Source organism: Bufo bufo, chromosome 11, assembly GCF_905171765.1.
Source record: "Bufo bufo chromosome 11, aBufBuf1.1, whole genome shotgun sequence".
NCBI classification, from domain to species: Eukaryota; Metazoa; Chordata; class Amphibia; order Anura; family Bufonidae; genus Bufo; species Bufo bufo.
Window position 1 is genome coordinate 19,923,836 of NC_053399.1, and position 16,252 is coordinate 19,940,087.

Here is a 16,252-nt window from a genome sequence, read left to right on the forward strand (position 1 = left end):
AGCAGAAAGGACCCCCCCCCCCCCCCCCCCCCCCGGGCTGTGATGGGGAGAGAGCTGAAGCAGAAAGGACACACCCTTGAAATGTGATAGGGACAGGGATGCAACAGAAAGGAGACACAGCCTGAACTATGGAAGGGAGAAGGCTGAAGCAGAAAGGACCCCCCCCCCCCCCCCCCCCCCCGGGCTGTGATAGCGAGAGAGCTGCAACATAAAGGACACCCCCCCGGCTGTGAGGGGGAGAGAGGAGAGAGCTGAAGCAGAAAGGACACACCCTTGAAATGTGATAGGGACAGGGATGCAACAGAAAGGACACACAGCCTGAACTATGATGGAGAGAGGTGGAGTAGAAAGGACCCACAGCCTGAGCTGTTATAGGGAGAGAGCTGCAGCAAAAACATTACTCAATCCCCCCCCCAAAAAAAAAGAGGCCCTTCCCTGAACTAGCATTTCGAAATGAATCTTGCAGAACAATTGGAGTAATGGATGGGGAGATCTCTGGACCCATGTGAGGTGCAGGGCTGGTTCTAGATTCGTTAGAAAGAGGTTGTCCTGTTCTATATGATGTCTGATTTTCATTTCTTACATCAGTCATCGCATTAACCCATGAAGAGATTCTTACTGTTATATTATGGCTGCTGTGGGGCGCTGTTCTATTAGTCTATCAATGGCATTGTGGACCTGAAAAAGTGGAGCTGCAGTACAAAGCATATGGGACAGCAGGAACAGCACCCTTGATCTTTAGTAAGATCTAACGTTGATTTCGGATCAGACTGCAGTATATTTATCACTTCCATAATGGCCGTGCCGACAGCAGACAGTTTTTTGTCAGAAGATCGTTATTCCTCCCTATACTGAATAGAATGCGAGCCCAGGAAATGCTGTCATGTTTGCCTAGGGAGTGACTTCTATATCTAAATGTACAGTAACCAGGACATCAAATAAATTTGTCGTCATCTGTTGACATTTTTTCTCTCGGCGCCTACGTTTTATTGACGCGAATCGATCTGGGTGCATACCGCCATCTCTGTTACCACCTGCAAGTCCGTCTGCCGCACCTCTCCTGCCTTCCAGGAATTCCATATACAGTGTAGACATGGAAGCTCTGCGCCTGCCGGCGTCTTCACCCCCAGACGAGCCAACATTTTTTTTTACAAGATAAAGTACCGATTTCCATTTACTCCTATGGTGGGCGCCACATCGGGAAACTGATGAGTTTCTTGCAGTCTGCGGGGCGTGGCCTTAGGCAACGGCTACTCCAATTCTGCCTCAAGCCTTCTTAAAGGGGAAGACCACCCAACAGCGATGTCATAGAGACGCCACAAGATCAGCTCTATGGAAGATTTGCGTTATTGTCCATTCCAGTGGGTGGTTCTTTGTGTAGATTGGGTGCGATGCCGCGGCATGCACGCCCACCCGCAAAAACCAATAACCGCACAAGTTTGCAGTAAACTCTTGGGCCATCGATAGGCATGGTTGGGCGTGTCCTCTGTGCACAAGGTCAACTACACCATGGGGTGTTTCTGGTTGTGGATATGACTGGTGCCAGTGAGGTTTTGGGGGGTCTACAGAGCATCACAGGCAGGGATGTTGGATTCCGCCATCACCATCTTCACACATGCGCCTATGAATTATTAGGGGTTCTTCAGCAAAGGTTCCAGCACTGGAATAATAGAGGGACGCATTTGGAGAGATGCCCTACTATTGATCCTACAGTCAGGAACAGGAGGTCGGTGTCCCTGGGGGGCGTTACTTATTCTGCGGGGTCTCGTGGTTTACAGGAGAAGTCCTTTCTAGACTATAGTGTACGATTATTAGTTTCTGGACTGGTCCCAGTGTAACCAGTCTGGGGCCACCACCAGTGATCAGTGACTCTCCCAGTAGGTTTTGGTCAAGTTGACGCTGGTTATTTGCTTCCTTTCATAGTCCTCCCAGGTGTCATGTCCTACAGCATGTCGAAACGCCGGGTCTAATCTGAAGCAAAGTCGCAATCGCGGTATAATCCCGTAAACACCGGACGTTATGCGCGGTCTCGGAAAAGTGATGAGATCTGCTGCGTTCAGGGCCAGAGGCTCGGAGTTCCATGATTTCATTGCGTAAATACTTTCCTTTAGAAAGGAGCTCTCCTGACATCAGAGGATCAGAGATGAGGCTTCACATGAACCATCAGCTGACAGGACCAAACAAGTGATATTCTGCAAACTGGCAGATTTTTTTTTTAACCCCTGTATTTCACAAACGGCTGAAAATGTTGAATAAGGACCAATTAAAAATATTTTAGCTCAGAATTAGTAAAATGCAATCATAAAAAAAAAAATTCCATAGCCTTTAGGTTTCTAGGTCTCAGGACTGAGACCCGGACCGCAGCTCTGGCTGTGACTGAAAAATAAGATGTTTACTTGTGCTTTAAGGGGTTCACTGTGATAAAGGATAAGAAAGCGGCAATCAGCATGGGGTGACCTGATCTATCAATAGTATGTGCCCCCTATACATCCCCCAATTGTTATAGAGAGGCAGAATCGGGCCGCGGGGTGTCGTGGACTGGTGCCCCTCGCACGTCCTAATCATTTACTTTCCAGTGTTTTTAAGACGTCTTCTCTTTACACCTTTCCATTCTTGTGACACATTGAGATGGCAAAGCCCAAATGTGTCCTGACACCAGCGCTGGGAATTACTGACCTAGACTTTTATAAGCGCAAATTAATTCAGAGATTATTCTTTAGTCAAATATAGCCGTGTCCTGGTTTTTACTGGAGGCCTTCATTTTGTTCCGTCATAAAGTCTTTAACCCCAAAGGTGTCATAAAACTTTGGACACTGTTAGTTTATATGACAGCTATGTATCTATATAATAGTCATTTATAAATACATTCTGTACTGATCCTGAGTTACATCCTGTATTATTCTCCAGAGCTGCACTCACTATTCTGCTGGTGCAGTCACTGTGTACATACATTACTTATCCTGTACTGATCCTGAGTTACATCCTGTATTATACTCCAGAGCTGCACTCACTATTCTGCTGGTGCAGTCACTGTGTACATACATTACTTATCCTGTACTGATCCGGAGTTACATCCTGTATTATACTCCAGAGCTGCACTCGCTGTTCTGCTGGTGGAGTCACTGTGTACATACATTACTTATCCTGTACTGATCCCGAGTTACATCCTGTATTATACTCCAGAGCTGCCCTCACTATTCTGCTGCTTGTTAGTGAAGATCCATTAAGGTTCTACACAGAGCTTGCTCTGTTGATTTGTATTCTAGGATGTGTTGTCTTTACAGCAAATATTGTACAGTCATCTGATGAAGAAGAAACTAAGTGCTTACTTTATGATAGGTGCTTAGCTAAGATGTTAGGACATGTCTGGAGTATAATACAGGATGTAACTCAGGATCAGTACAGGATAAGTAATGTAATGTATGTACACAGTGACTGCACCAGCAGAATAGTGAGTGCAGCTCTGGAGAATAATACAGGATGTAACTGAGGATCAGTACAGGATAAGTAATGTATGTACACAGTGACTCCACCAGCAGAATAGTGAGTGCAGCTCTGGAGTATAATACAGGATGTAACTCAGGATCAGTACAGGATAAGTAATGTAATGTATGTACACAGTGACTGCACCAGCAGAATAGTGAGTGCAGCTCTGGAGTATAATACAGGATGTAACTCAGGATCAGTACAGGATAAGTAATGTATGTACACAGTGACTGCACCAGCAGAATAGTGAGTGCAGCTCTGGAGTATAATACAGGATGTAACTCAGGATCAGTACAGGATAAGTAATGTAATGTATGTACACAGTGACTCCAACAGCAGAATAGTGAGTGCAGCTCTGGGGTGTAATACAGGATGTAACTCAGGATCAGTACAGGATAAGTAATGTATGTACACAGTGACTGCACCAGCAGAATAGTGAGTGCAGCTCTGGAGAATAATACAGGATGTAACTCAGGATCAGTACAGGATAAGTAATGTATGTACACAGTGACTGCACCAGCAGAATAGTGAGTGCAGCTCTGGAGTATAATACAGGATGTAACTCAGGATCAGTACAGGATAAGTAATGTATGTACACGGTGACTGCACCAGCAGAATAGTGAGTGCAGCTCTGCAGTATAATACAGGATGTAACTCAGGATTAGTAATGTATGTACATGAAGTATTAACAGCTGAAATATTCACACGGCTTTGACGGGACACGGATGACATTTTTATGAGAGTACTGGGGAAATCGTCATTTATTTACAATCCCAAACGTCTGTAGTCGTCTTCCCGATACAGATCTGAATTCTTCTTTTATGAGTCCTCGCTCCAGGAAGGAGAGTCCATTGAGGTATGGAGCCACATTAGGAAACTATCTCTGTTCCCGGTGTAAATACACTTCTTACCTCAAGTGCGGATTATGCACAGTTTAGATTATACGAGCTGTCCGTTTTCCTGTAATACGATACGCTTCCCCATGGCGTCTGCTTCTATAGATGCAGGACTGGAGAATGACTGGTTCCTGTAAAAGTGACTTATAATCGTGCTGCTCCTGCCTGCGGTCCTTACCGGATCAGATCAGAAAACACCTTTAATTTTGAGAGTTTTATAGTTACACCATATACAGCTTGTTTCTTTGGTTTTGAAGATCTGTGCTTGCTGTCAGTGACAGGAGGACATTTATTATGTTCCTGGTCATGTGGCCCTCATATAGGTATATCATGTTTCCACCTAGCCCAGGGATGCCCAATTGCAAAACTGCAACTCCCAACAACCCTGATAGCTGTAGGCTGACCAAGCATGTAGGGACTTGTAGTTCTGCAACAGCTGGAGGGCCGCAGGTTGGGCATCCCTGCCCTAGACTAAAGATGGAGAACTTCCCCTTGAAATAGCAATTCTTATGGTTTCTTTGTTGTGTAGTTCTTCTAATATTCCTGCTAGAAGTATATGAATGAATTGCTAGCAGTTTGCAGTAAAGGTCCAGCTGGGTGTTACCAGTTGGTCTAGCCCTCGTTCAGTTAACAGTTAGCTTTCCCAGTTCCCTCATACACATTCATGGGTTTTCAATAGAAAGAGGGGAGAAAGCTGTCGTCAGATCCTTCTCGTTGCCACATATTTTCCTAGAGAACAAAAGGATCAAGTGTTGAAATTCAGCACCCCCAGTCTCTGACTTTTGCAATGAAGGTCCTACTGGGTGTTACCATTTGGGAGGTGTCCCTGCACATGGACCCTGGCAGCACTGAATGGATAGTGTCAGACTGTTCCCCCCCCCCCCTCCCCCAACTGTTGACACCCATCAGGACCTTCATTGCAAACTGCTAATGATCCATTCAATAAATTCTAGCAGTAATAATAGAGGAACGGCACAGCACAGAGTCCTAAGAATGGATGCCCCCCCCTCCCCCGACTGTCTTTAACTTCTGGTCTGGTGGAAATATCTGGACTATCAGATGCTGGATTAAGAGAATTTCACTCTATTTATCTTCAGTTGTATATTCTAGACCAGTGCTCTCCAGGTATTGCGGGACTACTACTCCCATTGGAGACCGCAGTACTAGACAGTGACAGAGCCGTGACCTCTAGAAGGTGCGTGCGGCTCCCTGTGCACTTTTATTACTGGAGGCGTTTTACGATGTAACATAAAGTACAGGATGGCACCGTCTCCATCGACCCGACTTAGCAGAGCCGGAATGAAAACCAGAAATCAAACGTGCGCCGACGCCGGGCCGATCAAAGGCGCCCAAATCCGTGTATAATCCTGGCCTGTTGTCCGACATGAAATGACCAAAACACGTTTCCTGCCTTTGAATTCCTGGGTCTGCGACTCCGCACAGCCCAGCAGGCGGGGTGCCCCCTTAGCCATGAAATGACCATCTATGTCCTGCTCGGCATTCGTTTATATTCCCCTGTTTTGTTAGTATTACCGCCCGGTGTCAGCACTTTTAGCGAAGGCCTTTACAAGGAGAAAAATGATAATAAACAGCCCCAAAGAGTAGTTAAAGAGGCGCGAGGAACGCGGACTGCGGGGTCCTGCTGCGACGTGATGGGCGGTTTGTGTGTCTTAGCCTTCAAGTGCCTTATTACTGCCAGTATTGAGGCCGCCCACCTGCAGACTTGGCCGAGGTGGTCCATTTCATTAACCCTCTGTGCGTAACCTCTCAGTCTTTGACAGGAGTGACGGGGGGCACCGGACGACGCCTCCTCCACCCCGTCTGGTGCCTGTGGATAGGGGGGCTCCAGGCGACGCCTCCTCCACCCCGTCGGGTGCCTGTGGATAGGGGGGCTCCGGACGACGCCTCCTCCACCCCGTCGGGTGCCTGTGGATAGGGGGGCTCCGGACGACGCCTCCTCCACCCCGTCGGGTGCCTGTGGATAGGGGGGCCCCGGACGACGCCTCCTCCACCCCGTCGGGTGCCTGTGGATAGGGGGGCCCCGGACGACGCCTCCTCCACCCCGTCTGGTGCCTGTGGATAGGGGGGCCCCGGACGACGCCTCCTCCACCCCGTCTGGTGCCTGTGGATAGGGGGGCCCCGGACGACGCCTCCTCCACCCCGTCTGGTGCCTGTGGATAGGGGGGCTCCGGACGACGCCTCCTCCACCCCGTCTGGTGCCTGTGGATAGGGGGGCCCCGGACGACGCCTCCTCCACCCCGTCTGGTGCCTGTGGATAGGGGGGCCCCGGACGACGCCTCCTCCACCCCGTCTGGTGCCTGTGGATAGGGGGGCTCCGGACGACGCCTCCTCCACCCCGTCTGGTGCCTGTGGATAGGGGGGCCCCGGACGACGCCTCCTCCACCCCGTCTGGTGCCTGTGGATAGGGGGGCTCCGGACGACGCCTCCTCCACCCCGTCTGGTGCCTGTGGATGGGGGGGCCCCGGACGACGCCTCCTCCACCCCGTCTGGTGCCTGTGGATAGGGGGGCTCCGGACGACGCCTCCTCCACCCCGTCTGGTGCCTGTGGATGGGGGGGCCCCGGACGACGCCTCCTCCACCCCGTCTGGTGCCTGTGGATAGGGGGGCTCCGGACGACGCCTCCTCCACCCCGTCTGGTGCCTGTGGATAGGGGGGCCCCGGACGACGCCTCCTCCACCCCGTCTGGTGCCTGTGGATAGGGGGGCTCCGGACGACGCCTCCTCCACCCCGTCTGGTGCCTGTGGATAGGGGGGCCCCGGACGACGCCTCCTCCACCCCGTCTGGTGCCTGTGGATAGGGGGGCTCCGGACGACGCCTCCTCCACCCCGTCTGGTGCCTGTGGATGGGGGGGCCCTTGCACACTTTGCTCATAATAAATGGATGGGGCTTTTGCTTTTTTCGGTCTCCTCTTACACCTAATTCCCATCTTACCACTATGCAGCCCTTAGCCTTCAACCATGAGACCGTTCACATTAAGGAGACCGGAAAATGTCAAGAAGCGATATTAAAAATGGCGAGAAATTAAGACAAAGGGGCGAGATTTACTAAGTGAAATGCACCAGATTCTGGCTCAATTTGCACCAAAAAACCCATGCCAGCCTTGCACTACTTGTATGATGTGTTTTAGGCCTTATTCACATGTCTGTGACGAGACGGTCAGTGGTTTCTCTGTGAAGGATCCGTGTTTGCTCCGCGTGTCCGTGTTTTGCTCTCCGTGCATCATCCCTATGCCATGGGCACTGCTCGGCTGTAAACTCGTTTCCACCGCAATGGATGTGGTTTTCAAGGAGCCATATGCTTTAGCCCTCATGCACGCAACCGTATGTATTTAGCAGTCTGCAAACTGCGAATCCGCAAAATAAGGATACCATCTCTTTTTTTTTGCATTCGTATTTTTTGCGGACTTGTTGACTTCAGTGGGTCCATGGTCTGCATTTTGCGGCGAAGTTCTAGGACACGTTCTATCTTTTTGCTGAAAGGACCTATGGATGCGGGAAACGCACCGATCGTCCATGTGCTTTCTTCTGCATCGATATATCCGATCCGCAAAAAGATAAAATAGGTCTGCAAAATACGAACCATGGACCCATCGAAGTCAGTGGGTACACAAAAATAAAATAAAAAATGCAGACGCCACACAGACAGATGCGTGAGGGATCCGTAATTGTGGAGAAATATAGGGCGCACATTAAAGGGGTATTCCTGTAGGTACAAGTTCGTTACTCCCTATACACAGGATAGGGGATAACTATCAGATCCGTGAGGGTCCTACCGCTGGGATGGCCATCAATGACTAGAACGAGGTCCCCGTACCCACTGCAGGCCCCATGCTGCTCTTCTAAAATGACCGGAGCAGCCGGTTGCACATGCGAACTATAGTAGTTTCGGAGATAGGCGAGTGCTGTACTCTATCTCCGGAACTCCCATAGAAATGAATGGAGTGGCCGTGCACATGCGCTACCAGCCGCTCTGGTCATTTTAGGGGACGGGGGATATGGGGACAAGACATATTACCCCCTATACACAGGATAGGGCTGTGGTAAAACTACAACCCCCAAGGTGCACACTTGCTTGGCTGTTCTCAGAGCGCCATAGAAATGAATGGAGCATGCTGGGAGTCGTAGTTTCTCTACAGCTGGAGTGCCGGAGGTTAGCCATCACTGGGATAGTGTCTCCCACTAGGGCCTGCGCTTCCCAGTTCTGATGGAGGGGCGCTCGCGCATGCCCCCCGCTACTCCCGCTCTATGGAGCCAAGCGCTTGGACTCGCCCATCTCTGTCAGTTCCATACTGTTAAATGGGTGGGAGCATGCATACATGTCTGTCACTCCATTGAAACTGGGAGCGCGGGCCCCCAGCAGTCGGACCTCCACTGGTCCAGTGGATAGGGAACAAGTTGTCTCAATGGGACCACCCCTTAAATGATAGCGCTATGGTGGGTTGGGGGCACCAGTGTTGATTTAGAGGTCATTCTCTGCACAGCTCCATGCTATGCTGTAATCAAAAGTTTTGCAACTTTCTTAATATACATTTTCACTTCACCTTTTTCAAGACCTCTGCTTGAGATTGTCAGCCTCTTCACTCACATCAAGCAGAGATCTTGAAAAAGATGTCGAAACGCTAAGGAGATTGGAAAGGTGCCGAACTTGTCCTCCTGCAGAGCTTGCGCTGCATTTACATAAACCCCTGCAGTGCCGGGCGCGGGGCCGAGTGCACATTCCTCTGCAGGTGATGCTTTACATTCTTTGCATTTTAGGTCTCTCCTCAGGTATGCGTCATTGAGGGAGGATAATGCTGGGGCTACCGGGCGTCCTTAAAAGTCTGTAAAATCAGATGTCTTTAATTGTTGGAGGCTCCTGGGACCATCAGATTTACACTTAATATCTGGGGTTAAACCATCAGATGTTTAGAATCACAAATTTTACATTGTAAGTTATACATTTACTGTATTTTCAGATTAAGATTCAGTAGTACTACCAGATATGGCCACTGGGGGGAGCTGTTTGTTTCTTATTTTGCTGACGTAGACCTCTGGAGCTGGACATGGGGAGCAATATTAATATCATACCCAATACTCTCATCCCCATGGCATCAGTCGGACTGTACTTTACGTAGCACTAGCAATACTGTACATTGTGCAATATTGCCGTGCGGTGCTGGTGCTATACAGTGCCCATGTAATACCATTATACAGAGCTCACATACCCACAACTGGTGCAGTACAGTTACCAAGTAATGCCACTGTCCAATGCCCAAAAAATATAATACAGTTCTTGGGTAATATTATCATATAGTGCATAACTAATACCACGGCAATAGTGTCCAAGTAACACTTTTGTACAGTACATGAATAATACCACAACCAGTGCTATACAAGTGCCACTTTTGTACATTGTGTAATAATTCCACAGTGATCGTCATACAGTGTCCAATCGTGTACAAATACCAAAGGTAGCGCAGTGCGGTGCCCAAATAATGCTCTTATAATACCACAGCTGGCGCAATACTGCTCCTATGTAGTGTAAAGCCAATATAACAGTGATTGCCGTACAGTGCCCAAGTAATGCCACACCTGCTACAATTTTGTTATTGTTTACTACTATACAGTGTATAAGTAATGCCACACCTGGTACCATACAGTGTATAAGTAATGCCACACCTGGTACCATATAGTGTATAAGTAATGCCACACCTGGTACCATACAGTGTAGAAGTAATGCCACACCTGGTACCATATAGTGTATAAGTAATGCCACACCTGGTACCATATAGTGTATAAGTAATGCCACACCTGGTACCATACAGTGTAGAAGTAATGCCACACCTGGTACCATACAGTGTAGAAGTAATGCCACACCTGGTACCATACAGTGTAGAAGTAATGCCACACCAGGTACCATACAGTGTAGAAGTAATGCCACACCTGGTACCAAACAGTGTAGAGGTAATGCCAAACCAGGTACCATACAGTGTAGAAGTAATGCCACACAAGGTACCATACAGTGTAGAAGTAATGCCACACCAGGTACCATACAGTGTAGAAGTAATGCCACACCTAGTACCATACAGTGTAGAAGTAATGCCACACCAGGTACCATACAGTGTAGAAGTAATGCCACACCAGGTACCATACAGTGTAGAAGTAATGCCACACCAGGTACCATACAGTGTAGAAGTAATGCCACACCAGGTACCATACAGTGTAGAAGTAATGCCACACCAGGTACCATACAGTGTAGAAGTAATGCCACACCAGGTACCATACAGTGTAGAAGTAATGCCACACCAGGTACCATACAGTGTAGAAGTAATGCCACACCAGGTACCATACAGTGTAGAAGTAATGCCACACCAGGTACCATACAGTGTAGAAGTAATGCCACACCTGGTCCCATACAGTTGTAGAAGTAATGCCAAATGTGGTGCTACAGAGTGCATAGTTCCAGACCTGGTACCATAGGGTGTGCATTAGTAATGCCACACACAATTCTATACAGTGCACAAGTAATGCCACACCTGGTGCCATACAGTGTACGAGTAATGCCACACCTGGTGCCATACAGTGCACGAGTAATGCCACACCTGGTGCCATAGTGTGCATTAGTAATGCCACACCCCATTCTATACAGTGCACAAGTAATGCCACACCTGGTGCCATACAGTACACAAATAACATCAGAAAGCGATGGGACAGAGTGTCCCTCGTTTCCTGCAGAGGCCTCAGACTCGCTGCATTGAGCTAGAGCTTTCCTTTAAGAGCCCTGACCCGACCAGCGAGTCGCACAGGGGTCTGTTCTGTGACGGATTATTGCCAGGCGATTTCTGACTGGCGGGCTATTAACCGGCGGCTGGCTGGTTTGATTTGCGCAGAGAATGTGCATGGCCTGATTCTGTCTGATATGTCTTGCAGTTCTCTGATCTCTGGAGACGGCTCCAGAATATGAGTGGGCGCGAGATCGGCAGGAAGACGCGAGCCAGTTCTGGGCACAATTACAGCCGAAACGTGGCTCACTGATGGGTCGCACTTTGTCACCTTCTTTCCTGACGCCTTTCACGGTTTCCTAAAAGTATTGCCCAATTACATAAAAAAAAAAAAAAACTGGATATAAAAGACTTTGAGTCTTCAGCTGTTTCCCTAGTAACGGATGGGGGATAAAAACCACGTACTGTGCCCATAAATGTCACTCAGCGCTCCGCATACCCGGATGTAAAACTGCACTGTAACACCAGCATTGCACCCTCTCACTCCAGCTGCTCTGGTTGTGTCAGTGTTTACTTTTGCTTTCATTCTGTTCAAGAAACAGGAAGGTGACTCATGCTATAGAACCAGTGCTCCAGGGCACGCAGTTATGAGCACACAGAGTATAAATGTCTGGATACACTGGGAGTTGTAGTTTCGCAAAGGCCACAAGCTGCAGACTATTCACTGCTACAGTAAAGAATACAATAACCACGCGATACAACGTAACAATATACAATAACCATGTGATACAAAGTAACAATATGCAAAAAACAAACATGTGATACAATGCAGCAATATGAAATACCCATGTGATACAACGTAACAATATTCAATAAATGTGATACAATGTAACAATATAAATGTAAGTAATGACAATCCTTTCCTTCCGGTTGTCACTATATGAATGCTCCTCTAGGTGGCAGCATTGGACGTCCTGTACAATGCTGCCACCTAGAGGAGCATTCACCTAGTCTGTGATTGTACAAATAGAGAGAAATTTTACAGATATTTGATGCCATGAAAAATAATGAAAATCATTTTTCAGCTTGTAGTTTTCCCAACAATAGCTGAATATTAAGTTAATTAAAAGGGGGTCTCTTTAGACCATTTGCACTTGGGGCCCTTTACCCCCACCTCTCCGCCCTGCCCTTTCATCAAGCCCCAGTGAAAGATCACAATTATGATAAAAAATGTAATGACTAGATAAGCCTGTTAAAGGGGTCATCAAATAGGACCTGAAAATAAAAAAAAAATAAAATAAATCTAGAACCAGCCCTGCACCCCGCATGGATCCAGAGATCTCCCCATTCATTGCTCCAGTTTCTCTGATTTAGTTTAGGGGGCGTGCACTTTCTGCTGCAGATCAAGGTTGGAATTAAACATGTGCGTCCACCTCACTGCGGAGGACAGAGAAATTAGGAAAACGGCAAACAGCAGGTGGCGCTATACAGATAGATTTCATTGAATAACTCAGTAGCTGTAATAAATGTTTTAATTACTTGTAATTACAAAAGTCTGGTTTTAAAATGTCAAATATTTTTCGCAGAACGGCCCCTTTAGGATTTGTCTTCTTTTGGGACCTGTGACGGGTCCATGTAGCCTGGTCTGTTGTATAGCAGACAACTTCCTGTGGCCCGGGTAGGACAACAGGTGGTTGCTAGGCAACATAAACTACGCTACGCAGGAATTATGTAGGTATCTTAGGGTATCATCGAATAATATAATTAGTTCCCGTGGCATCTTTTGACGTCTGAATTTTGACGCAAAATCCATGCCAAAAGGTGGCCGCCGTCCACCGTCCTATTGAATGGAGCTAAACCGCGTGCAGGCTCCCACTGCGGAATTGCAAGGAGTCCACACGGTCCTGAAAACCGCGCTGCAAAAACCCTCGGCCTCGTGAACTACGTTGCGGCCTCCCGGGCGGCCGCGTTTCTGAATTCATGCTGAAACCTGCATCCAAAAACCTACGTCTTAACCGACCCAAAAAATGCAGCAGAAAACGAGTCGGTTTCTGCCGCGGAATACGCGGCGTAGTTTGGCAGCGTGAAAATCCGCCATATAAATACGGCCTTAGGGGATTGCCACGCACGTCGGCGATTGTAATTCAGAGGGTCAGACATTATTCCTTCATATCTGTGCTCCGCTCTGGCTTCTATCCCGGGAATCCTCGGCCTGTGATGAGCACCAGGGATAAGCGGCGCCCGTCTCATCCGCTCTGGAGGTGATGAATGTTTATTTTTCTCTGTATTTAGACTCACAATAAGATTAGGAGAATTGCCAGGAGTCGGATTGTGAAGCGCTCGTCCTGGATTTGGCCCCGGGCCCTCCCGCCCTGTGTACTTATCAGAGCCGCGCGCTGCCAGAATCTTGGCCCCCAGAGCGTCTTCCATCAGGCCTCAGCTCTGGCAGGGTAACCTCCACTGCGGGGGGCCCCAAACCCCAGGGGGGCCCTCTGTGTCCTGCTGATGAGGTTCTAGAAAACATACTTGGCCCCGTTCTCGCCTGACGGGATGTTACTGATGGTTGTCAGCGGCCGGCTGCTCTAGTTTCTGGTGTCGCCCTGCTTTCCTAGGGTCCTGACCTCTTTCACTGTCGGCCATCTTGGCTTAGAGGGAGCGGTTTCTTCCGTCACCCAGTAGAGTCTTGTCTCATAATCTTATGTCTGAACGGTTTGGCCAAGGTGGCCGCTGCACCCTGCAACCGTAGGAGCTTACAATCCAATCGCTTGATGACACTCCTGCCTTCCTCTGAGGTGATGCAGCGTCTTGATTTCAGCTCTGCAGCTTTGGGATGACTTCCCAGGGTTCAGTACCTCTGCAGATAGGCGGCTCATGACTCTTCCCCAGAGCGCTGACTTCACACCCCCTCCATTCAATGACCAGCAGCGGCCATCATCGCCTCCCTCGTTACAGAACTCTGCGGATGTCGGTTTATTCCAAATTTTCTCAGCGACGATTTTTGCCTGATGTATGAATCCCCGCTGTCGGGTTTGTGGTAAAGGAACACGACGGGTGCGGACGCAGGGAGGGTTTCCCACCAAAATTGTTGTAAATCGTTAACATTTTGGACACTGCGCTTGTTTTCTTTACCGCTTCTACCGTCTTGACTCAGTAGCGCAGAGTATTTCAGGAGAGGCGAGTGCTGAGGTTGTGGTAGGTCACAGACTGGGAGCTACATAGTGAAAGAACAGCGTTCATAAAGCGGCACAGAGTATTTCAGGAGAGGAGAGTGCTGAACTTTGTAGGAGGACACTGGCTTATATAGTAGAAGGAGCAGGGTCATCAGCAGCACAGAGGGTTTCAGGAGAGGAGTGCGCCGAGGCTGTGGTAGGTTACAGACTGGGAGCTATATATAGTGAAAGGGCAGAGGTTGTAGGGCAGAACAGAGTATTTCAGGAGAGGAGCATGCAGATCTTGTGGGAGGTTACAGACTGGGAACTACATATAGTGAAAGAGCAGCTGTCGAACAGCAGCACAGAGTGTTTCAGGGGAGGAGAGTGCTGATCTTGCGGTGCGTCACAGACGGAGGTTTATGTAGTCGGAGGAGCCCAGAGCAGCACAGAGTATTTCAGGAGAGGAGAGTGCTGCTCTTGTGGGGGGTCACAGACTGGAAGCTACCTATAGTGAAAGAACAGCAGTCGTAAAGCAACGCAGAGTATTTCAGGAGAGGAGCATGCCGATCTTGTGGGAGCTTACAGACTAGGAGCTGCATGTAGTGAAAGAGCAGCAGTCGTACAGCAGCACAGAGTATTTCAGGAGAGGATGTGCTGACCTTGTGGGAGGACACAGGCTGAGAGTTGCACAGTGAAAGAGCGGTACAGCAGCACAGAGTATTTCAGGGGAGGGGTGCGCTAATCTTGCAGTATGTGACAGACTGAGGTTTATGTAGTGGGAGAAGCCCCCGGCAGCACAGAGTATTTCAGGAGAGGGGCGTGCTGATCGTGCAGAAAGTCACAGACTGAGAGTTACATAGCGGAAGGAGCCGGGTCATACAGCGGCACAGAGTATTTCAGATTGAGAGTGTACTGACCTTTCTAGGAAGTCTCGATCTGAGCGTTCCATAGCAGATTCCCCAGCGGCACAGAGCATTTCAGGACAGGAATGTGTAGTCCCACAGCAGCACAGAGCATTATTTTGGTTTGGCCGGTGTGACAGTAATGCTGTATTGTGTTCTTTCCTCCGGTAGATGAGCGGCTGTGCTCTCCGCCCTTCATGGAGCTCTCTACAGCAAGCGATGAGGACACGCTGAAGCTCATGCAGAACAGTGGCCTGGCCTTCCCCTTCAGTAAGTCCGATGCATGTAAAACGAGTCCTCTGCTGTGCTTCACTGACCCTGCCACTAGGGCGGCACTATAACTACTTAATTTTTTTCTTTTTTTCAGTCTGTAAGACGAGAGTTGCTCACGGAACTAACTCACACGAGGTAGGATGATGGTGGTTATTCCTCCCTTTACATCGTAAGTGCTGGTTCTTGTAATAACCAGTCAGAGGCATTCTTTCCTTTTGCATGACAACCAGTAGGTAGTTCATTACAGCTCCCACGTAGGTTGTCAGGCTGCATTCCTTATTTAATGGGGCGTCGTACAGCAGCGCCCTCCAGTGTACTCTGTGCTGGGCGTCCTGGCCGCGTATAGCCATCCGCTTGTGATGGAGGAGGTGAAAGCATTCCCCGGGCAGCGGACTCTGTGTCCCAGGGATAAACGGCGAATGACGTCACATCCATAGTGAGAACGCCGACCTCCCGCACAGATCCTGTGGAGGAGACCTCCCCATAACCTTCCATTAATCCGCCACCTGATGGTCTGGAAATCCCACAGCCATGAAAACCAATGAATTACTTATCAAGATTTAGGATGCAAAAGTTACAGCGTAGGGGGCACTATACACCAATCAGGGGTCAGGCCCGGGCAGTGGAGTGTCCCTTTAAAGTTCAGATCTGTCCCTATGACACTGGCTGACCTGTTACATGTGCACTTGACAGCTGAAGGTATCCGTGTTGGTCCCATGTTCCTATGTGCCCGCATCGCTGAGAAATATGATGGTTTAATATATGCAAATGAGCCTCTAGGAGCAACGGGGGCGTTACCATTACACCTAGAGGCTCTGCTCT

At 48.9% G+C, this 16,252-nt stretch overlaps 1 protein-coding gene across 1 annotated transcript in view; it reads left to right on the plus strand.

The window, feature by feature from the left end:
- Positions 1-16,252, plus strand: part of ITPK1 (inositol-tetrakisphosphate 1-kinase) — a 99,375-nt gene that overhangs the window by 74,731 nt on the left and 8,392 nt on the right. The window contains exons 6-7 of the mRNA XM_040411929.1: positions 15,329-15,427; positions 15,525-15,565. Coding sequence (XP_040267863.1) covers positions 15,329-15,427; positions 15,525-15,565 — 140 coding nt within the window. The remainder of the gene's footprint in view (positions 1-15,328; positions 15,428-15,524; positions 15,566-16,252) is intronic.